Genomic DNA, 24679 nt, shown 5'->3' with positions numbered 1-24679 from the left:
TTGTCGTTGCTTTGTTGACGTCATGTTTGTTTCCGTCTTCAGTTTGAGTGAAAGAGATCCCTGAACCTTAATTATGCAATATATATATATATACAGTATACTGGTTCAACGCAGGAGGAACGTACGGAATACAAACTGATTTACGTACAGTATGAAGCATCTGAAATTTTTACCATTCAGTATTTCTGGGTGGAAGATCTCCAGTGCCAATTTTCAGGCACTGGGACGAAACAAAAATGGGAGACGTCATTGTGAAAAATGCAGCTTCCTTGGGATGATATGATGGATGTCGAGATAGAAAGTCAATGCCCATTGCAGCAATAATTTAATAGTAGTAGTGGTGGTAGTAGTAATTAGAGTAAGTCTCTTGTGATATCTGCTGAAGACTTAAAGCGGTGGTCTTCAGCCTTGGCAACTTTAAGACTTGTGAACTTCAACTCCCAGAATTCTTCAGCCGGCTTGAAGTCCACAAGTCTTAAAGTTGCCAAGGTTGAAGAACCCTGATTTAAACAGTTGAAAGATATCTTGTTGCTGTTGAAGCAGACAGATACCAGGAGTTGGTTTGATGTCTTGAAGGTTATTCCAAGGCATATTCCAAGGTCATTCCAGAAAATCGCAGTCAATGTCTAAGGGTGCTGGAAGCTCTAACGTAGCTAAGAAACTTGTAGCAGAGATTTAATACAAAATACCATACATTCCGAGCCATTTGTGACTTTGCAATGAATACGCGCCAGACGATCACAAGCAGAGTGGCCTTCAGTGCCCACTGGATAGTCCTTAGCCTGACAAAAGAGAGAAGAGAAAGAAGAGGAGCTGAAATACCAATGCTGGATAGTTCACAACACAAAACAGATCAGCCACCCGCTGGAATACGGAGAGCGTGGTGGCAATGTATCAAAAATGTGCCACCCTGGACCAAAATGAAATCGGTCCATCCATATCATCGCGGTCACTTAGGGATGGAGGATGGATGACACGAACAGAAGAGTCAGCCTTGGTGACCCAGATCTTTAAAGGTTTTCCTCATGGGCTTTCTTCATCCAACCTAGATAGAAAGTTGGAGCAGTTACAAATAACAATGTCAGTTTCCACCTACCCTTAATCATTCAGAATGTTAAGACTGCATCTCGTGGGAAGAGCAATCAGATCTAGGCTATTATGTAAGCAACAGACATGATATTTACCTGTATTACCTAACCTAAGCCTAAATAACTATTGTAAGCAATCACAACTTCTGAAGGCAAGCCGTTCCAATGGTTGGTTGTTCTCACCATTAGGAAGTTTCTCCTTAGTTCCAGGTTGCTTCTCTCCTTGGTTAGTTTCCATCCATTGCTTCTTCTCCCACCTTCAGGTGCTTTGGAAAATAGGTTGACCCCAGAATCAATCGGAATAGAGCTTAAAGGACCCTGGAGGGCTTCTAGTCAACTCCCTTCTCAAGAAGGAGACCCTCTACAATTTTTGACAATTCGAGACCCCCTTCTTCTCCGTGGCAGCTTTAATTATGGATACTTTAATCATGTATACTTTAATATACCTACTTTAATTCTTTAATCAATCAGATTCATTTCTTTTCCTGGCTCTACCTACTTCTTCGATCTGGGCTACTCTTCGTTTGGGGGAAGGATTCTAATATGTCATTCCAAGCCAAGCTGTGTGTGGCATCCAGCCCAAGCCCCCATTTTGTAGTGACCAAACAATTTCATCCGGCTCTCAAGTTGTGGAGGTTAACACAGAAAAATTGTATGTGTCTTACTTTCTGATATTCTGCCGGGCTGCAGGAAGTCCAGCCATGTCTTCATTCAGCAGATATTTCTTAGTTCCCAAGTAGTAATCTTTCATGTATTCTGGCCAAGTCAATTGACAGACGTCAAAGCAGAACACCTGGGATTAAGCAGAAAGAAGACTATTTAAAATGGAGGGGAAGCACCATTCCAGTCTGGATTTTAAGCTCAACATTATAAGAAATAGGCTTTTCTGGACATTGCCTACGCTGATTATATTGATGTACGGTACCATCCAAGCAATGGCAAAAACATATTTCTAAATTTGTTTGGCAAGGCAAGAAACCTTAATTAATATTTTATTAATTTTCTGTTATTACAATTCCTTAGTGCTTAGTGAACAATGTCTTGTCTGGGTTAATTTGTTATGTTTAGTAATACCAATTACGTTCTTACTCCCTCTCCCATTTTTCCAACCGATGATGATGATAATAGTAATAGTAATAATAATAATAATAATAATAATAATAATAATAATAATAATAATAATAATAATAATAATTGGAAGGTACCCTGGAGGTCATCTAGTCCAACCCCCTGCTCAGGCAGGAAACCCTATACCATTTCAGACAAATGGTTGTCTGGTCTCTTCTTAAAAACTTCCAGTGTTGGAGCATTCACCGCTTCTGGAGGCAGGTGGTTCCACTGGTTAGTTGTTCTAACTGTCAGGAAGTTTCTCCTTAGTTCTAGGTTGCTTCTCTCTTTGGTTAATTTCTATCCGTTGCCTTCAGGGGCTTTGGAAAATAGCTTGACTCCCTCTTCTTTGGGGCAGCCCCTGAGATATTGGGAGACTGCTGTCCTGTCCCCCCTCATCCTTCTCTTCACTAGACTAGCCATGCGCAGTTCCGGTAATTGTTCTTCATATGTTTTAGCCTCCAGTCCCCTGATCATCTTTGTTGCTCTTCTCTGTACTTTTTCCAGAGTCTCAACATCTTTTTTACATCGTGGTGACCAAAACTGGATGCAGTATTCCAAGTGTGGTCTTACCAAGACCTTGTAAAGTGGTATTAACACTTCACGTGATTCTAACCCTCTGTTCATGCAGCCTAGCACTGTATTGGCTTTTTTGGCAGCTGCAGCACACGGCTGGCTCATATTGAAGTGATTGAGGTTCCATCTTTGATAATATTATTTATCTTCTTTTTTCTTTAATTCTCAGTGTACGTCTATCCATTTCCACCCAGTCCAGTATTTCCTTAATTATCTCTTCCTCCAAATATACAACAAAGTGTATATTTAACATTACATGCGTTAAGAGCAGTGAGGATTGTATTTGCACAGCACTGGAAAAATGAAAAAAAAAAATTTTTTTGAAGGAAGAGATAATTATCTGCCCATTCTCTGAGCAACATCTCTTCACTGCATCTCCCAAGGTCTATCCCACCTATCGTCACAGGGACTGGCCTCTTGCATAGGGCTCCGAGGAAAGAGTTTGCCCTTTTGAAAATCAGCTGAAATCTAGCCTGAATGCACATTTTAACTACCGGTACTTAATTTTAATTGACGGGATCTGTGGTTCGATCAGAGGCTTACCGTTTTGTCTTTTGGATTGAGCTCTTTCAGTAACATGTTTGTATTTTCGTAGCTCCAGTCCCAGGAGCGGCTGATAAAATATTCAAGGTGACTCAGAGTCCTGCCCAAGTGACCGACAAGCTTCATCATCCTGAAAGGCAAAATACAAACATCTCAGAGAGATAGGATTGTAGCATCTCTCCTCAAAAAAGATTGAGCAGAGGACGCTTTGCAAAGCATCTTGGTGCCCCAGTCCTGGAATATCTGTCCTCAAGGCCTTTCCTGAAGACATCCACCGAGGCCTTTCTGATGGGACCGCTGGGGAACCAAGGGCGTTGTATGTCTTAAGCCCTGCCACAACCACAATTGGCTCCTACTCATTAATTTTGCCGATTGCATTTTTAATTGGAATCACTTCCATTGTTTGTAAGCTTTGGGGAGGATTATTACGCTGAAAGATGCGAAAGAGCTGTTGTTGAGCCAACGGCTGATGAGCTAAGCTGCAAAAATCAATCGGATCCTTTTTCTAATAAATCCCCAAGGCTGTCAAATTGGCGGAAAAGGTGGTCCTCCTTGGAAAAAAAGGGTCTTAAGGGTGCTTCCCTAAAACCTCTACTGCTGGGCTTTTTTCGGACACCGTCCCCTACACACTCCAACGATGGAGATCCAATCTCACCGTGGCTTCTTTCCCATCAGCCGCAGACAGAGGTCACAGAGAAAAGCAGGGATTGTGTGATAGGCAAACATCAAGTACTGATGGACCAAGTAGCTCGAGGTCATGGAGGCATTAGGGATTCTGAAGGGTTTCTCCACTGGGTGTTTTTCATAAGTGCTTTTCACGTGAATTTCTGCAGAACGGGAGAAAACAGATGCTGCACCCATTGAGGTAATTAGATGAAAAAGGGGCCATTATCGGAAAGGTCAACGTAAGAAATCCAAGTGCCATCTGAACTACCGGAAACCAGATGTGGTTTCCAGTCGCATGATTTAGATGTGACTGTTGGGAAAGAAAGTGTCTTCATCCAGCCTCTGGTCCTGTTAATAATTATTATCATTGTTAGTGTGATGTTACAAAGAGTGTTTTGCCTCCCTGATTTTATTTGGTCAACGTCTAAGGCCACCGCCTACCTATTAGCAACAAAGTGACCTTAGAGAGTCACAAATAAAACAATAAAATAAATAGTTGCGCTACTGTCAGCCATGCAAGCCTTGCGAGATATTCCACGCAAGAAGCACAGACAGTAGTTGTAACTTCATTGTACGGTGATGTTAACCGCATCTTGTGAAGAATCCCATACGACAATCCCTTATCCACACAGAGAATGTCGGCCCATGAAATCTCAATGGCAAGGCAAGCCCTTAAGGATAACCTCCGTTCAAAAAGTCTGGTGGAATTTTCTGAATTCTTAAAAAAAAAAAATACTCACGTAATTCTCTCCAAGAAAATGGATTGAGGCCTCCAGAGGTACAGTTGTAGATCACCGGCGATTTGGGCCTGAGAAGAATAGAAATAAAAACAAAAAAACCCAAAGCATTCACAAAATATATTCATATTATGTTTATTAAACAGCTATATAAGCGGGAGTGTATGCAGTACAAACTTATAGCAAAATCGGAGGTGTTTGTAATGATGTTGAGACTCTAAAAAGAGTGCAGAGAAGAGAAACAAAGATGAACAGTGGCTGGAATTGGGTAGGTCTAGTTTAACGAAGAGAAGGACGAGGGGGGACATGATAACACTCTTCCAGTATCTCAGGGGCTGCCCCAAAGAAGAGGGAGTCAAGCTATCCTCCAAAGCGCCCAAAGGCAGGACAAGAAGCAACGGATGGAAACTAACCAAAGAGAGAAGCAACCTGCAACTAATGAGAAACTTTCTGACAGTGAGGACAATTAATTAATTAGTGATAATTAGAGGACTGGAGGCTAAAACATACAAGGAACGGTGGCTAGAATTCGGTATGTCTAGTTTAATGAAGAGAAGGACGAGGGGAGACATGATAGTGGTTTTCCAGTATCTCAGGGGCTGCCCCAAAGAAGAGGGAGTCAAGCTATCCTCCAAAGTGTCCGAAGGCAGGACAAGAAGCAACGGATGAAAACTAATCAAGGATAGAAGCAACCTAGAACTAAGGAGAAACTTCCTGACAGTGAGGACAATCAACCAGTGGAACAACCTGCCTCCAGAAGCTGTGGATCCTCCAACACTGGAAGTTTTCAAGAAGAGACTGCATAGCCATTTGTCTGAAATGGTATAGGGTTTCCTGCCTGAGCAGGGGGCTGGACTAGAGATGACCTCCACGGTCCCTTCCAACTTTATTATTGTTGTTGTTGTTACTGTTGCTGTTGTTGTTATAATAGCAGGTCAAAAAGTTCAGGAGGAGGGCTGTTAAGTGAAGCCCCACCAGACTGTCTATAGCAACTCCATCACTCTTTTTTTTATTGAAAAGTTTTAAAATACATTTTTAGAACATATACCCCATCTCCGCCACCTCCCCATCCCTCCCTTCCCAACACCGCCCCACCCCCGACTTCCCAGAACTGAGTACAGGGTATTTCATCACACAATCTCAATCTAAAATATTCTAATTACTATAATTACTCTTTAAATCCTATCGCACTTTAACTCTCCTTAACCATAGGAAAGATAAATAATATATCCTCTAATTATAATGACGAATAACTATTCATATGCTAAATGATACTTTGTAGTCCCATATTTATTCTGAGTATAATCAATCCATCTTCTCCATTCCACTATATATCTCTGTTGCGAATGATCTTTCACATATGCCGAGATTTTGGCCATTTCTGCCAAGTTCGAAACTTTCAAAGTCCGTTCTTCAATAGTAGGCAGGTTCTCCTTCTTCCAGTATTGCGCTACCAAAAGTCTTGCAGCTGTTACTAAGTTCAGCATCAATTTAGTTTCTATAGCAGTACAGTCAGCGATAATACCCAACAAAAACAATTGTAGTGAAAATCTTATCTTTTACTTAAAGATCTTCTGCATGTTCCACCAGATTTTGATCCAAAAAGCTTTAACTTTTTTACAAGTCCACCATACATGATAAGACGTTGCGTCATCACAACCACATCTCCCAACATTTTGGCTGACAATTTGGATACATACCTGCTAATTTTTTGGGATCTAAATGCCATCTATAAAACATTTTGTAAAAATTCTCCCTTACGTTTTGTGCCTGCGTAAATTTAACATTCCTAACTCATATTTTCTCCCAAGTGTCCATTATTATTGGTTCTTGAAAATTCTGGGCCCATTTTATCATACAATCCTTAACCAGTTCCGCTTCTGAGTCGATTTCTATCAATGCATTATATATCCTTCTTATATGCGCTCGACTTTCATCTCTAATTTGCTTTACCAAATTCCCATCTGATATTGAAATACCAATTTTCTGATCTTCTTTCCATCTGGCCTGTAACTGCCCTTACTGAAACCAACTTTGTACTATTCTTTCTTCTTTTAGAGTATTAAAAGACTTCAATTGCCATTCATTCTTTTCCAGTCTAAGAATTTCTTTATATGTTATCACATCATGTTTAAATCCCACATTTATATTTTCTATTGCATGTTTAGGTATTGCCCAAATAGGAATTTTATAATTCAACTTATATCGATATTTTTTCCAAACTCTCAACATGGCAGACCTTAATATATGTGTTTTAAAAACTTTGTCCACTTTTTTTATCATACAATAAATAAGCGTGCCAACCATATAACAAATCCCACCCTTCAATATTCAATAATCTCCTTTGTGTTAAATTAAACCAATCACTAATTGACGATAATGCTGCCGCCTCATAATATAATTTAAAATTGGGCACTTTGAGACCGCCTCTTTCACGTACATCTTGCATTATCTTAAATTTAACTCTCGGTCTCTTCCCTGCCCAAGTAAATTTATTAATACCTCTCTGCCATTCCTCCAGATTTGAATCTTTTTTAAGTATAGGTATCATTTCAAATAAAAATAAAAAATTAGGTAAAACATTCATTTTCACAGCTGCAATTCTTCCCAATAAAGAGAGTTGTAATTTTCTCCAACTATCTAGCTCTTTTTGTATTTTTGACCATGAAAATTCATAATTATTCTTATATAATTTAGTATTTGAAACTGAGAAATGTACCCCCAAATATTTAACCTTTTTAACTATTTCAAATCCCGTTAATTTTTCTAGGGCTACCTTTTGTTCTATGGTCATATTTTTAGACAATATCTTAGTTTTTTGTCTGTTTACCTTGAATCCCGAAACGTGTCCATATTGTAAAATTATTTCCATTAAATCTGTAACTGATTGAATTGGTTGACTTAATGTAATAACCAAGTCATCTGCAAACGCTCTCAATCTATAGTCTTGATCTTTTATTTTAATTCCCTTTATTTTCTTTGAATCACGTATTTTAATCAATAATATTTCCAATGTTAAAACAAACAACAATGGCGACAGTGGACATCCCTGTCTTGTACCCTTTTCAATTTTACAAGCTTCTGATAAGCTACCATTAATTATTATTTGTGCTGTTTGTTTTTGATATATAGCCCTAATAGGTTGTAAAAACTTATCCCCAAACTGCATCTTCTCTAACACTTTAAATAAAAATTGCCAGTCCAATTGATCAAAAGCTTTTTCAGCGTCCAGAACAATCAGTGCTGCAGGGACTTGGTTATTTCTTTCTAAATATTCTAATACATTTAGAATATGTCTCACATTATTTTTCATTTGCCTACCACTTATAAATCCTGTTTGATCAATATGAATCATTTGTTGCGTAACCTTCATCAATCTATTTGCTAAAATTTTTGCAAATATCTTGTAATCAGTATTCAACAACGATATAGGTCTATAATTTTTAGTTTGTATAGGATCTTGATCTTCCTTTGGAATCAACGTTATAAATGCTGTTTTCCATGATGGAGGAACCTCCCCTCCAGATTGAATCATTCTAAACAATTCTTTTAAAGGTTCCACCACCTCTAGTTGTAAATTTTTATAATAAGTAGCAGTCAATCCATCTGTCCCAGGTGCCTTACCTACTTTTAATTGTTTAATTGCTAGAATAATTTCTTCAGTGGTTATCAATTGATTCATCTCTTCCCGTTGCTCTTGTGTGAGCGACGGGATATTCACTCCTTGCAAATAACTATCTGTGTCTAAACCTTGACTTTTATCCCTTGCATACAGCTTAGAGTAAAATTCGACAAAAGCCTTTTTAATAAGATTTTGCTGAAATACTTCTTTACCCTTATAAACTATCTTGTCTATATGATGAGATCTTTGTTTTTCCTTAATAAATAAGCTAACCACCTGCCAGGTGTATTTGCGTTATTAAAAATATTATGTTTAGCATATCTTAAATTAGTTGCCACCTGGTCCACCATCAGCATATCAAACTGACCTCTTAACAGGTTAATTGAATCTTTTAGCCTCTTGTCAGATGGATCCATAGTAAAAGCTTTCTCTTTCCTCTTTATTTCCTCCTCTAATTCTTTATGCTTAAATTCCATTCTACGTCTATATTTATTATTCAAATATATTAAAACTCCTCTCATATAAGCTTTACTTGCATCCCATACCATTTCAATAGAGGTGCCTTTGTGCATATTCATAATAAAAAATTCTCTCATCTGCTTTTTACATTCTTCCACATTTTCTACATATCTAAATAAATTTTCATTTAATCTCCATGATCTTCTGTCAGCATTACCCTTATCCAACCTCATCCAAACTGGACTATGGTCTGATAAAGTTCTTGGACATATCTTGATCTTCTTAATCCTAGAAAAAAGATCATTAGTAATTAGTATAAAATCAATCCTAGAAAAGGATTGATGTCTGTCTGAGAAAAAAGTAAAATCCTTTTCATCCACGTTTCTTTCTCTCCAAATATCTCTCAATTCCAAATCATCTTTCAACTCAAAGAAAGATTTAGGCAATCTAGCATGGTTAGGAGTATTTTTTAAAAAACCTTTCTTATCCTTCTGCGTGTCCAGCACACCATTCCAGTCTCCCATTAAGATACAAGACTTATAATCCCATTGAATTATTTTGTTATGTAGCAATTTATAAAATTCTTCTTGTTGTTGATTAGGAGCATATATTCCAATTAAAAGTATTTTCTTCCCTTCAATCAAAAGTTCAATAATAATATATCTTCCTTGTATATCTGCTTTTATTAATTTAGCTATCGGACCCTTCTTCACATATATTACTACACCATTTTTCTTCTCTGGAGCAGATGCAATAAATTGTGTACCCAGTCTCAAATTTATCAAATATTTCTGATCAGAAACTCGAATATGCGTCTCTTGCAAACATACAACGTCATTTTAAAAATGTTTCAAATACTGAAATATTTTCTTCCTCTTTTGTGGTGAATTCAAAACACTAACATTCCAAGTCAGGAATTTTGTCACCATCTTTTGCGACTTGAAGCCTCCGGAGCGCCTCCTGAAGATCTTCAGAGATCTGTCTCTTCGGCCTCGCTCCTCCCACTGCTTCACTTGGTTCTTGAGTTATAGTCATCAAACCTTGATCCTGTTGCCGTTGTTGTTGTTGTTGTGCCTTACGTCTAGATGCAGCCCGAGTTCATCCTTTCCTTCTTTGTCTTCTGAAGATGGAGGTGAACCTGCTTTCAGTACATTAGTATAAAAATCTCGTGCCTTCAAAACTGTATTAAGACGGTATCTTATTCCAGCAAAATTCACCACAATCCCCATTGGTATCTCCCATCTGAACTGAAGCTGTTGTTTTTTCAATTCTTCTGCCAGAAAAGCAAAATCTTTTCTTTTTCTCAAAACTTTTGGGGGAATCTCTTTCAGAATCAAAACCTCCTGACCAGCAATTTTAAATCTCTTATTATAAAAAATTTGAATAATCTCATGTCTTATCTTTCTCTTCGTAAAATACACCACCACATCTCTTGGCAATTTCCTTTGCCTGGCAATCCAGGAGTTAACTCTAAAAGCTTTATTTATCTCACTAAAGAAATCTTCGGGTTGTAACTCCAAATTAGGTGCCAGGGCATCCGCCAGCATCTCTTGCAAATTCTCCTGAGGATTCTCTTTCAAACCTCTGATCCTCAGAGCAAACTCCATATCTCTGTATTGTATCATCACAACCTCTTCCTCCGTTTTATCCATTTTATATTCAACTTCACCCATTTTGGCCTCCAACATCAGATTATTTTGTTTCACCTCTTCCACCCGTTCATTCAGAGTCTCAATACATCCTGCCAGCCCCTGAAGTGCTAAGAGAATGTCCTCCCGCATTTCCTTGTTCTTATCCTCAATAAGCACAGCCACCTGTTCAGTTATTTTTTCAGTTATTTTTTTCAGACTGAGTTGCTAAAGCCACTTTTAAAGCATCTTGTAAGTCCTTTAAAGTTACAGGTGGAGCAGCTGCGGGAGATGATGTCAAAGACTGCAATCCAGATTGCTGAACAGACGATGTCCCTGCACTTTTAGTAACAGGGATTCTAGGAGGCGTAGAAGCCATTTTATAGCCAGTTAACTCTCCGCTCACACTTTCACTTTTCTTCTCCTTTAACAGCTTAAACCAAATCTTGTAAATTTAAGCAGGTCAAGTTTAAAGTCCAATTCCTCCTCAATATCCCAGCAAACACTTTCACTATAAAAGAAGTGTGAGAGGAAAGAAAAAAAAAACCCTTTGCTTCTTGTAAAAAAAATCTTCTCCTCTCTTTTCCCTTTTCACTCAGGCGCCATTTTCCCTTTCTTTTCCAAGTAGTTATTGAGACGAAAAAAAAGTTGTTGTTTTTTTCCAAGAGTTAAAGCCTTGTACTTGCTGTTTATACGACTCCTGTATCCGCTCTGCTGCAATAATGTTTCTAGATGTCAATCAGATCCGGCAGGAGTGGATTCAGTGTCTTGTTCTGCTGATAGCAGAAGTGTCCTCCGCTCCGGAGATTCCCAGGCTTTGGGGGGGCTCTCACCCTGGGGCTCTAGGGGAGCTCTACCCCTACCTGGGAACTCCCCCTCCCCTCTTCACCCGAGGAGTGGGGTTTTCATGCCACAGAGCAGTTGATTGTCAGCTGCTCCACGGTTTAAACAGCAACGAAGGACCGGTGGTCGATTCCGACCGTCCGCAATGCTGGAGAGCCACCCGGAAGTCGCAACTCCATCACTCTTAAAGAGGGGCAGATTTTTTTTTTATCTCAGCCACTCTTGATTTTTTTTTTACTTCCCCTCCTTTGCAGGCACCCCTGTAACATGTCATTTTCAGTTTTATCTGTATCAGGATTGTGAAGGGAGTGTTCAGCAGATCCCATGCAGATCCCACATCCTAGTGCTCCAATGTTCAGGTGGTCCAGTCTGAGTCCAGGTTGTTCTCTTCCCTTGGGTCTTCTGGGGCAAAAATGGTCAACATAAGATCTTTCTGATTTTTTTTTCTTCATATTTACAACTTTCCAGTCATTTTCATCAACCCTTTCTCTTACACCTTTCCATTAGGTGTAAGTCAATCCCATAGTAAAGGCATTGAAGGAACTGATTCAATAAATGACACAAACCCCCATTGTCTGCTCAAAGGTGCTTTTTCAAAAGGCAACTGGATTGATTTTCCAGGAGGAGGAGGAGGAGGAGGAGGAGGAGGAGGAGGAGGAGGAGGAGGAGGAGGAGGAGAAGAAGAAGAAGAAGAAGAAGAAGAAGAAGAAGAAGAAGAAGAAGAAGAAGAAGAAGAAGAAGAAAGCTTTTTATCCAAAAAGCTTCATCAGTTGGGACTGGGGGGGGAAACAATGGAAGGATTGTATTTCTTTGCAGCCATCTGATCATTAGTACTCTTTTTGAGGCCCTACCTGTGAACTGCAGTGTACCAGCCAGCAGTGATGGTTAAGTTGATAGCTAAGTCTACTGGAATAATATCAGCTATTGCCGCTGGATTGCATTTTATAGTCCGTAAAATCCCTTTTGCAGCCTAGAAATAAAGCAATTAATTAAACCTATATAACTTGACTTCCTTATTTAGCACAGACTTTATGTAGTCCAGAACAACTAGACACAAGGACAATTACCTTTTTCCTAATCCACTTACGACTATGACTTTGTTGCTTGCAACTTACAATTTATATTATTTTATTTAGTAACCTAGAATGATTTATGTTGATGGCTTCTTTGAATATTCTATGCCTATCACTAAGTGTTGCATCTTGTGATTTATGATGAAGGTATTTTTAGGATGACTTATGTTCATGGTTTTTGGGACGCGGTGGCTCAGGGGGTTAGGACGCTGAGCTTGTCGATCAGAAGGTCGGCAGTTTGGTGGGTCGAATCCCGAGCGCCGGGTAGCAGAGTGAGCGCCTGTTACTCATCCCAGCTTCTGCCAACCTAGCAGTTCGAAAGCACGTCAAAATGCAAGGAGAAAAATAGGGACCACTCCGGTGGGAAGGTAACAGCGCTCCGTGCGCCTTTGGCATCTAGTCATGCCGGCCACATGACCACGGAGACGTCCTCGAACAAGCACTGGCTCTTCGGCTTTGAAACGGAGATGAGCACCGGCCCCTAGAGTTGGAAACGACTAGCCTGCATGTGCGGGGGAACCTTTACCTTTACCTTTTACCTTCTATTTTAGCCCAGTGCTGAAAAAGTGACCAAATATATACCGTTCTGAGCTTCTGGACAAAAAGGTTAAAAAAAACCGTAAGAGCCCCTGTGGATTTTATTCCACTAGTCGTGGCCGACTTTAGGGAGTGGTGCTTACCTCCGTTTCAAAGCTCTTTCCACCTCTGCCCTCCCCAGAATCTGCCCTCCCACTGCTGCGATGTGAGCATTGTGGTGCTTTCCTGTCACAATTGTCCACAGCTGGACTCCACACTTTGTTTTTTCCTTGGCTGGCTTTGCCGCCCCTAAGTCTGAGAAGACCCAAGTCCTTATTTTCATCTTTACCTACCGCAACCAGGAGGCCACTTGTGCCATTGAAGTTGTCAACCCAGCCCTGAAAAACAAAAAACAGGAGAAACAATGGTTGTGAAGCATGAGGCATGCGTTACATTAAGATTATGCACAGCTTATTTCAACTTCGAGGTTGAAAGTTGAGTCTCTCGTGCAGAATTTTGCTGTTCAGAGATTGATTGAGCACATAGCACTGGCACTTAGACTTATCTACCGCTTCACAGTGCTTTGCAGCCCTCTCTAAGCGGTTTACGGAGTCAGCCAATTGTCCCCCAACAACCCGGGTCCTCATTTTACCGGCCTCGGAAGGACGGAAGGCTGAATCAACCTTGAGCCGATGAGAATCGAACTGCCGAACTGCTGGCAGCCAGGAGTCAGCACAATTAGCCTGCAGTACTCAAAAACAGCCACTGCGAGAGGGACCTTGGAGTCCTAGTGGACGATCACTTGACCATGAGCCAGCCGTGTGCAGCAGCAGCCAAAAAAGCTAATACAATCCTGAGTTGTATAAACAGAGGCATAGAATCAAGATCACACGAAGTATTATTACTGCTTTATAAAACCCTAGTGAGGCCACACCTGGAATACTGCAGCCAAATTTGGTCACCATATCACAAAAATGATATTGAGAGCTTGGGGAAAAAATTCAGAGAAGAGCAACTAAGATGATCAAAGGCCTGGAGATCAAAACATACAAAGAACGGCTGTGGGACTTGGGTTTGGCTAGTCTAAAGAAAAGAAGAAATATGGGAGACATGATAGCAGCATTCCAGTATTTGAGGGGCTGCCACAAAGAAGAGGGGGTCACGTTATTCACCAGAGCTCCAGAGAGAAGGACGAGAAACAAGGGTTGGAAACTAATCAAGGAGAGAAGCAACCTAGAATTAAGGAGAAACTTCTTAACAGTGAGGACAATTAATCAGTGGAACAACTTGCCACCAGAAATCATGGGTTCTCCAACACTGGAGGTTTTCAAGAAGACTTGACATTTGCCTGTCTGAGACAGCACAGGTTTTCCTGCTTGAGCAGGGGGCTGGACTAGAAGACCTCCAAGGTCCCTTCCAGCTCTATTCTATTCTATTCTATTCTATTCTATTCTATTCTATTCTATTCTATTCTATTCTATTCTATTCTATTCTTTCTATATTCTATTCTATTCTATTCTGTATTTCTATATTCTATTCTATTCTATTCTATTCTATTCTACGTATTCTATTCTATTCTATTCTATTCTATTCTATTCTATTCTATTCTATTCTATTCTATTCTATTCTATTCTATTCTATTCTATTCTATTCTGTATTTCTATATTCTATTCTATTCTATTCTATTCTATTCTATTCTATTCTATTCTATTCTATTCTACGTATTCTATTCTATTCTATTCTGTATTTCTATATTCTATTCTATTCTATTCTATTCTATTCTATTCTATTCTATTCTATTCTATTCTATTCTGTATTTCTATATTCTATTCTATTCTATTCTATTCTATTCTATTCTATTCTATTCTATTCTATTCTATTCTATTCTATTCTATTCTATTCTGTATTTCTCTATTCTATTCTATTCTATTCTATTCTATTCTATTCTATTCTATTCTATTCTATTCTATTCTATTCTATTCTATTCTATTCTATTCTATTCTATTCTATTCTATTCTATTCTATTCTATTGCACTCTAGCCACTGTGCCAGCATGGCTCTTATGTTACAAATGTTAAAAAAAAGATACTAATGTTTGTTAAGGGCTTGTTGAGAGCTAGCAAACAAGAAAGAATGTAAAATGGTGGTAACACGAAGACACGAACACTGCCCAAACTTCGAAAACTAATACGGACGATACCAGTTTTGTTTCTCCTGGAATTTTGGTCAAGAGACACAAATCTCAAGCTAGGACTAGGGGGTGTTTCTCCTGTGGAACAGAAAAAAAAAGGCAGAGACTTCATGACCAAAATCTGAATTTCGCAGACATTAGCTCTGTTTGTCCAAGCACAAATTGTACCGGGAGACGGTTGAAAATCAGACTGGAAAATGGAAGAGTTATTTTCCCCTGCGTTCCTGAGTGAGGCTGCTGGCTCTTACACAAGAATGTGTGGGCAGTCTACTGGTCAAAGTTGTTACGGCATGCTTGTTCTTGTTGATTAGTATGCAAGTATTAATTAATAATCTTTTAGGCTGAGTGGCTATGAGCAAACATAGGCTTCCATCTGAAGCATGTGAAAAAGGCCGATATGGCTGGCCGTCACCGTAGCTTTAGCCATAAGCCGTAAGAAGAAATGGTTTCCTGTTACCTTCTCTTCCATATTTACTATTCACGTAATCGCCCATGTTTCTCCTTAAAAGAGTCCCTGAGGCACCCAGCCCAATATTGTAGATCATTCTGAGAAATCTCTGTGTAGTTTGGGGAGTAGAGTTTGAGAGGCACTCAATGCGTAGCCCCAGATGTGAGTTTCTATAAAGGGATGTTCCGTTGTTGCAATGAATTTGAAGGGCTTCACTCTGAACAAGGGATTTGATCGTGTTTTCTGGTTGAAGATTACACCCGTGCCCCTTTGTGTTGTCTGTCTGTTTTTCAACATTGTTTGTCTGTTTTTCAATGTTTCAATGTGTTGTTTGTCTGTTTTTCAATGTCGTTTGGTTTTTTTCAATGTTTCATTGTGTTGTTTGTTTTTCAATGTTTCAATGTGTTGTTTGTCTGTTTTTCAATGTCATTTGTCTGTTTTTCAATGTTTCAATGTGTTGTTTGTCTGTTTTTCAACGTTGTTTGTCTGTTTTTAATGTTTCAGTGTGTTGTTTCTTTTTCAATGTTGTTTGTTTTTCAATGTTTCAGTGTGTTGTTTGTCTGTTTTTCAACGTCGTTTGTCTGTTTTTCAATGTTTCAATGTGTTGTTTGTTTTTCAAATTCATTTGTTTTTCAATGTTTCAATGTGTTGTTTGTTTTTCAAATTCATTTGTCTGTTTTTAAATGTTTCAATGTGTTGTTTGTTTTTCAATGTCTTTTGTCTGTTTTTAATGTTTCAATGTGTTGTTTGTCTGTTTTTCAATGTTGTTTGTCTGTTTTTCAATGTTTCATTGTGTTGTCTGTCTGTTTTTCAGCATCATTTGTTTTTCAATGTTTCAACGTGTCCACAAAATTAGCCATTAGGAAATGGCTCCAAACCAACCCTTTTACTACACGTTGAATGAGAACCAACCACTGGAAGAAGAAACATACTCACTGGGAAGGGCTCCTGCCAACTAGCTCCCACAATGGAAGGTCTGATGATGGCAACATTTAAGTCTCCTTTCTCCTGCTGGATCAGATGCTCGGTCAGAGCTTTGGAGAAGGTGTAGGTGTTAGGCCAGTCTCCAATCAATTTAGGGGTGATTTCTTCAATGAGGGACTCATCCATCCACCTAATGGAATTTTTTAAAAAAATAAAAATAAAAGATATCCATGGAGGAAATTAAATTTGAACCATTGTCCATTTTCATATGCATGTCTTTGGAAAAGTTAAAGTTTTATGTACATGGCAGGTCTTCCTAAAAGATCCTTCCTTCCTTCTTTCCTTCCTGCTTCCTTTCATCCATCCAACAATCCATCCATCCATCCATCCATCCTTTCATCCTTCCGCATGAGTCTCGCCCATCCCATCATCGTTTACCAAGAGGAAGACAGAACATTGGGTCAAAAAAAGATCGTGAAATAGATTCTTCTCGCGGTGCATCTACTCTAGACAAGCCTTGCACCATTTCTGGAACTTCACTGCCACCAATCCTCTCTCTCGCTCTTGGAAGGAAGTTGCATAGGACGAGACAACAAGGATCCCTTCCAACATGCTTGCAAATACATTGCAAAGGAGGAAGGTTTGTTTCCATTACTTACGCTATCATGTCCAAAAGCTTCTTTGGCTCCACAGGAACAGGGTAGAAGACCTCCTCTATGTGTCTCCGATTACAATTTGAATAGGCAGTGGAAACGTGGACGAGGACTTCAAGGTTCTTCATCTGGTGGGCCAGCCTCAGGAGCTGCTGGGTGCCCAAGACATTCAGGAGAAGGGCATCTCTGCTCAAGGAAGCACAAAAAGCTAGGATGAGGTCCAGCTGGGGTGGGAGCAGGTCCGAACCAATCTTTTTGGGTCTCCCAAGAGCTACCTCAGGAGCTTCAGGATATCTTGATGGACAGATGTCTCATATAGTGTGGAGAAGACCACAGGTTGTAGTCTACATCACCTTCTGAGAGGTCTCTGCTAGTAGAATCGGAAACGACCATCACTTGGTTGAATTTGCAAATTAGTTGACAAAAACAAACAAACCCAAACAAATAAACATCACAGCATTGCCTGCAGTGGAGACAAACTCTGCCCAGTTCCTGGACCATTTGCGTTTTGGCAATGGGAGAATCAGAGCTTCTCTCATTGTTCCTAAAGAACGTATCTTTTATTTCTATTTATTTGGAGGCTGCCTATGGGCAAAACTGGGAAAAAAAACCCTTGAACCTCCAGCATTGTGTCCAATCATTTAACTAGGTTCGAAGAATAAAAAGAATAAAATATTGGCAATGTATTTTTTTTCACGTTCTCTAAAGGGCGTCAGGTCGAATCCATTTTCAGATAAAATGTTGCTCTATTTTTTTTCTTCTTAAAAACACAAACCAGAATGTCTGGGGCAGAATTCTGAGGGTTGACACAAAGCAGCAATAGGCAAACAGTGGCCAGCAAATTCCACGTTGTAATATTACTCATTTCCCAAGAAACCAGCTGTCTCATTTTTGGCAGAATATATATATGTTAAATATTTGTCAAGTCATTTGAATATGCCTTGCTAATTAACTCTTTCTTTCCTGTTTTGGCCTAACTCAAGGCTATCCACAGGATATAGTCACAACTGATGACAGCTCATTATTTGTGTAAATTATTCAAATTGCTAATAATCTCAGATAAAAAGGGTATGACTGACTGACGAGAACATAAGAAGTTCGAAATGATCATTTCAGCCTCCCTAAAATTCTTTATTAACAATTTGAATATATATGTATGTATGTATGTATTATGCATGTATGTATGTATGTATGTAAATTTGAAATGGCCATATTAGTCTCCCTTTAATTCTTTGTTAGCAATCCAAAAATTTACACAAATATGAGCTGTCACTGTTGTGACTACAGCCTGTGGATGGCCTTGGGTTAGGCTGAAACAGGCAATAAGATTTGTCCCGTGTTTGGGGCCTAGCAAAATACTTAACAAACATTTATATATATATAAATCCCAGGGTCCAAACCTTATCCAGAGTTGCCTGGAACAGTTTCAAATCAGATTTTGCCAAAACCGAGCCACACTCTTGTCAAATTTTGCCAACATAAGTTCAGAGAACTTCACTGCTAAGCTTTAAAAGGATGGAAATGAATTTGGTTTGCCTCATGAAACCAATCAGCCAAAGAAATATTCTTTGGGAACAGTCCCTATCATTTCAGAAAACATACTTAAGTAACATAGTACATTTTTTATGATATCGGAAATATAAAAATGTTGGGACGGTTTATATAAGGGAAATTTAATGGGTCTGAGTGGGGTTCCTTCTTTGTGTATCATCCAGATGTCCCAAGCTCTTTGGTCTCCCCAAGATACACAAAGAAGGAACCCCACTCAGACCCATAGTCAGCTCCATAAGCTCACCTCTACAAAATCTAGCCAAATTTCTTGCCAAACAACTACAGCCTTACGCAAATTCCATCGCCTCACACGTACAAAACTCATTCCAATTCATAGAGATCATAAGTAAACTAAACTTACAGCCCTGTGACCTACTTGTGAGCTTCGATGGCATATCCCTCTTCACCCAAGTGCCAATCAAAGAAGCCTTGACAGCTATCCTAAATAAATACAACCCCCTAAAACACATCCTAGATCTGACCAACCACTGCCTATCAAACACATACTTCATCTACAATGGACAAAGATACAAACAAATGGAAGGAGCACCCATGGGATCACCCCTTTCACCTGTCATCGCAAACTTCTACATGGAACACTTTGAAACCCTCGCTCTAGAAAAATCCAACCACAAACCCAAACTCTGGCTCAGATACGTAGATGACACCTTCGTAATCTGGCCACACGGCAAAGAAAAACTGGATGACTTCCTCACACAGCTCAACAGCCTACACCCCAAAATACAATTCACCATGGAAACAGAAGCTAACAATCAACTTCCCTTCCTTGATGTCTTAGTCTACAAGAAATCCAACGGCTCCCTAGGACACACTATCTACCATAAAAAAACACACACAAACCGCTACCTGAATGCACTCTCACACCACCACCCAGCACAGATCAACTTCGTAGCCAAGACACTCATCTCCAGAACAAAACACCTAGCTGACGAACAACACCTAAAAACCAAACTACACACTCTCACTAATGTACTAACAGCCAACGGATTCCAAAGAAACACGATTACCAACTTAATCCGAAGAGAGACACCCACAAAAACCCAAGACAGAGAACAAGAAAATGGCAAAGACCTCCTCCCATACTTAAAAGGGACCACAGACAGAATCAGCAAGGTCCTCCAAAAACACAACATCAAAACAGCATTCTGCACAGACAGAAAAATATCCACCATCTTAAAAAAACCCAAAGACATAATTGGGTTAGAAAACCAAGGAGTATACGAAATCCCATGCACCACCTGCACCACCACATACATCGGACAGACCAACAGAAGAATAAGTGCATGCATTGAAGAGCACAGGAACTCACTCAGAAAGGGAGAACAAACTTCATCCCTGTTCCAACACTTTAAAGCCACGGGACACGAAATTGATTTTAAAAAAACCAAAACTATCACCAAAATTGAACATTTTAACAACAGAATAATCAGAGAAGCCATCGAGATAGAAAAACACCCCCACAGCATGAACAAACGAGATGATACCTCTTGCCTACCAGCCATTTGGAAACCCGCCTTGATTGACAGATCAAGAATAATACCAGACCCAAACTCATGATAACATCACATGACATCACCACCACACTACCATTCAAAAAGCAAATCCGAACCCACAACGATAACAACACACAACCACAAAACAGAAACCTAACTACAGCTGCAACATTAGCCACTTTAAACCCCTCCAAACCACACAATAAGCAAACTGACACCCACTATAAAAACATGACACCACCACAAACACGGAGCCGAACAAAAGCAGCACAACTCACCAGCTCAGGTCTAAGGCTGGCAGCTGAGACCAGCCCATCCACTCAAAACGCATCCCCACCCAATCAGAACACAGTCCCCATTCAAAACACACTCCCACCCAATCAGAACACAGCTAAGCCCCCACCCAATCAGAGCACACCTCCACCCCATCAGAACACAGCCAAGCCTCCACCCACAGAACACACCCCCTCTGGCAGTTTAAAAAAGAAGAAAAAACAGCCACTATCACACACTTCTCCCAGAAGAACGCAGCTGAAGCCACCAGCCTGAGGATGACGGATGAGATTTCATCGAAACGTTGCCCTGATACCTCCAATTCTACGTGGGAAAAAACCCCGAATGACCAAAGATCTACACACACACACACACACACACACACACACATATATTGAAACAAACAAGAAAGGAAGGAGAACTTACTTCAAGGGCTCATCAAATCGAACCGTTGCAGCACAGTGGAAGATCACGTTGACCTCAGAAATCAGCTCCTCCAGGTCTTCAGGAGAGATGGCCAGATCTGGCTTGGTGAACTCAGCACTGATGGGCTTAATCTTCTCATGGAAATTTGGCCACTCTTCCCGGACTCTGTCAAACACCTGGAGTTCAAGAGCCAATATTCACTTTTAAAAAGAAGAAGAAAAAATGCTCCAGGTTCCTAAGCTGATAGAGCCAAAATGAGTGCTGGGCAGACTTTTCAATTTTTTTTTTTAAAAAATATTTTTAAAAATCCTTTTTACTCCCTTAATTTATGACCTTCTGACTTGACCCTATGATTAGCCCAGTAATTAATCAAATTTGACAGCTGCATCTCAGCCAACTTTGATCATTAATATCTGATTATTTGTGTTCCTTTTAAAAGATTTCAACTGTATTCCCTCAAAACCATATTGAAACCAGAGGAGAAATTTAATTCGGAACAAGGGAAGGAGTAAGACAATTTGTGTAGTGTTGAAAGAAAAATCTTCATCTGGATCCAGTCCAAGCCGGGAATAAACAAAATCAAGACCGCTTTAGCAAGAAGGTTGTCGTTTATTGAAGAGCAGAGCCAGAGAGAAATGTGGGTCTGGAGCAGCTGACCACGTGGAGCTGGGACTGGTGGGTTTTTATACCTTCTGGGGCTTTTGTGTTTGAGGTTGTTTCCTGTTCCTGTGGCATGAACTTTGACCTGGGCTTTTGAGCATGTCCTTTTGTTATTCTGATGGTGGTGGGATAATCCTATTATGTCCTAAAGGTCCTGCCTTTTAGAGTTTGGGTGGGGTATGTAAATTTTAGGGGTCTTTGTCTTTCTAATCTCGTCAGCTTCCAGCTTCCTGCCTCCAACCTTTCTGAATGGGGTTATCAAATCTGCATTTCTACAGAGCTGGTTTCTGCTTGGGGCAAGGAGAGGGGATTGGCTTCTGGGGGCTGGTTTTTTGTCTTAAGATTTTCTCCCATTATTCCTCTGGAGAAATATAATATTCTGCCTTTTTAATATTCCGCAAAAGATTTCTTTCTCTGGAGGCGGGGGGGGGGCTGACATACCACAGTAGTAATTGATTTCCATAAATATCTGATTATAAATGATGTCCTCTCAATGTCCCCGCCTTGTTTAAGATTTTGTATTTGGATCTTGTATTTTGTATTTGTATTTGCCGGAAAAAATATCAACAACCTAAGATATGCAGATGATACCACTCTAATGGCAGAAAGTGAAGAAGAACTAAAGAGCCTCTTGTTGCGGGTGAAGAAGGAGAGTGCAAAACCTGGGTTGAAATTAAACATTAAGAAAACCAAGATCATGGCATCAGGCCCTCTCAATTACTGGCAAATAGATGGGGAAGAAATGGAGGTAGTGACAGATTTTATTTTCCTGGATTCCAAGATCACTGCAGATGGGGACTGTAGTCAAGAAATTAAAAGACGCTTGCTCCTCGGGAGGAAAGCCATGACAAATCTAGACAGTACACTAAAAAGCAGAGACATCACCCTGTCAACAAAAGTGCCTATAGTCAAGGCTATGGTCTTCCCAGTTGCAATGTATGGCAGTGAAAGTTGGACCATAAGAAAGGCTGAGCGCCAAAGAATGGAGGCCTTTGAACTCTGGTGCTGGAGAAGACTCCTGCGAGTCCCTTGGACTGCGAGGCGATCAAACCGGTCGGTCCTAGAGGAGATCCACCCTGGCTGCTCTTTAGAAGGCCAGATCCTGAAGTGGAAACTCAAATACTGTGGCCACCTAAGGAGAAGGAAGGACTCACTGGAGAAGAGCCTCATGCTGGGAAAGATGGAGGGCAAGAGAAGAAGGGGACGACAGAGAATGAGGTGGCTGGATGGAGTCACTGAAGCAGGAGGCGTGAGCTTAAAGGGACTCCAGAAGATGGTAGAGGACAGGAAGGCCTGGAGGAATGTTGTCCATAGGGTCGCGATGGGTCGGACACGACTTCGCAACTAACAACAACAAAATTTGGATCCTAAGCAAGCAACAAGGAAAGAAAGCCCTCCTCGTGCCGGTGCCCTAAGAAGCAAAGTGGAAGATGGATGGACAGGAGTTTGGGACCTTCAACTGCAAGGCTTGGCTCAGGCTGTCCTCCTGCTTTAAAATACTCTAGGGGCAGAATGGTAGCAAATCCATCGCAGTCTTTGTAGGACGCTGCAAAGAAAAGATCCTAAAACACGGAGTCAGTGCCTGCACAGCAGATCAGAGTCAGCTAAAGAAACAACTTGGTAATCAAATTAAACAGGTCTGCACTGAGAAGGAACAAGGAACAACCTGCCTCCAGAAGCTGCGAATGCTCCAACACTGGGGTTTTTAAAGAAGAGACTGGACAAAGATTTCTCTGAAATGGTGCAGGGTCTCCTGCCTGTGCAGGGGCTTGGACTAGAAGACCTCCAAGGTCCCTTCTTACTCTGTTATTCTAGTCTAGTCTAGTCTATATTCTGTATTCTATTCCATTCTATTTTCTATTCTATTCTCAATTCCTATTCTATTTTATTCTATTCTAATAATAATAATAATAATAATAATAATAATAATAATAAGAATAAGAAGAAGAAGAAGAAGAAGAAGAAGAAGAAGAAGAAGAAGAAGAAGAAGAAGAAGAAGAAGAAGAAGAAGAAGAAGAAGAAGAAGAAGAAGTAGTTGGAAGGGACCTTGGAGGTCATCTAGTCCAACCCCCTGCTCAGGCAGGAAACCCTACACCATTTCAGACAAATGGCCGCCCAGTCTCTTCTTAAAAACTTCCAGTGTTGGAGCATTCACTGCTTCTGGAGGCAGGTGGTTCCACTGGTTAATTGTTCTAACTGTCAGGAAGTTTCTCCTTAGTTCTAAGTTGCTTCTCTCCTTGATTAATTTCCATCCGTTGCTTCTTGTCCTGCCTTCAGGTGCTTTGGAGAACAGCTTGACTCCCTCTTTGGGGCAGCCCCTGAGATACTGGAGCACTGCTATCTATTCCATATTCTATTCTATTCTATTCTATTCTATTCTATTCTATTCTATTCTATTCTATTCTATTCTATTCTATTCTATTCTATTCTATTCTATTCTATTCTTGTTAACATTGTAATTAGATGCTTTTTGTTTTCTTTGTGACTGTGGACTTGATTAAGGTGGCCTAGAAATGTGTGCAAGAAATAGAAATAGAAATAGAAAGAGCCTTGGTGGCACAGTGGGCTAATGCCTCCTTAAGTAACACCAGCTGCCTGCAATTAGTGCAGGTTCGAGTCCCACCAGGCTCAAGGTTGACTCAGCCTTCCATCCTTCCCAGGTAGGTAAAATGAGGACCCAGATTGTTGGGGGCAATTAAGCTGACTTTGTAATAATGCCGCTTGGGGTCTGTGTGAAAGCCCTAATAAGCAGGCATATACATAGAATGAAGGCTACTGCTAAGCTTGTAAGCCGCCCTGAGTCTTTGGAGAAGGGCGGGATATAAATGGAATTAAAAAATAAATAAATAAAATAAAATACACAAATCTCCTATTTGTCTCTCTGGGATTAAGACCAGACATGCTTCCTCACCACAGCAGCGAACCTATGGCACAACCCTACCAGCTGCTCTCCGTTTCTCTTCACCGTTGAGTTCCCTACCTTGCATTTCAGCAGATGCTCCACTCGGGTTTGTATGGAACGTCCACCTTTCGGCCTCACACACACGTAGATGGCTTTCACATCGTGGCAGGAACGGAGGAGCTTCTCCACCAGGACTTTGCCCATAAATCCTGTGGCTCCTGTAACAAGGACCGACTTCCCACTGTAGTAAGCGCCAACCAAAGACGTGGTGTCCTTCAT

The 24679-nt window shown here is 40.3% G+C and overlaps 1 protein-coding gene across 1 annotated transcript; it reads right to left on the bottom strand.

Moving 5' to 3' along the window:
* Positions 1–386: 386 nt before the first annotated feature.
* Positions 387–24679, bottom strand: LOC310642273 (fatty acyl-CoA reductase 1-like; the record flags this gene model as incomplete). Its single annotated transcript, XM_083365880.1, has 11 exons — positions 387–782; positions 1754–1881; positions 3315–3444; positions 3970–4141; positions 4721–4788; positions 12121–12239; positions 13212–13256; positions 16434–16611; positions 17081–17260; positions 20839–21014; positions 24479–24679. 11 exons carry the CDS (start codon positions 24677–24679, stop codon positions 620–622), a joined length of 1560 nt encoding a protein of 519 aa, XP_083222006.1. The 3' UTR covers positions 387–619.

This window comes from Vipera ursinii, assembly GCF_947247035.1.
Source record: "Vipera ursinii genome assembly, chromosome: 6".
Classification (NCBI taxonomy): Eukaryota; Metazoa; Chordata; class Lepidosauria; order Squamata; family Viperidae; genus Vipera; species Vipera ursinii.
The sequence above is the reverse complement of the archived record's forward strand: the minus strand, read 5'-3'. Positions and strand labels throughout refer to the sequence as shown.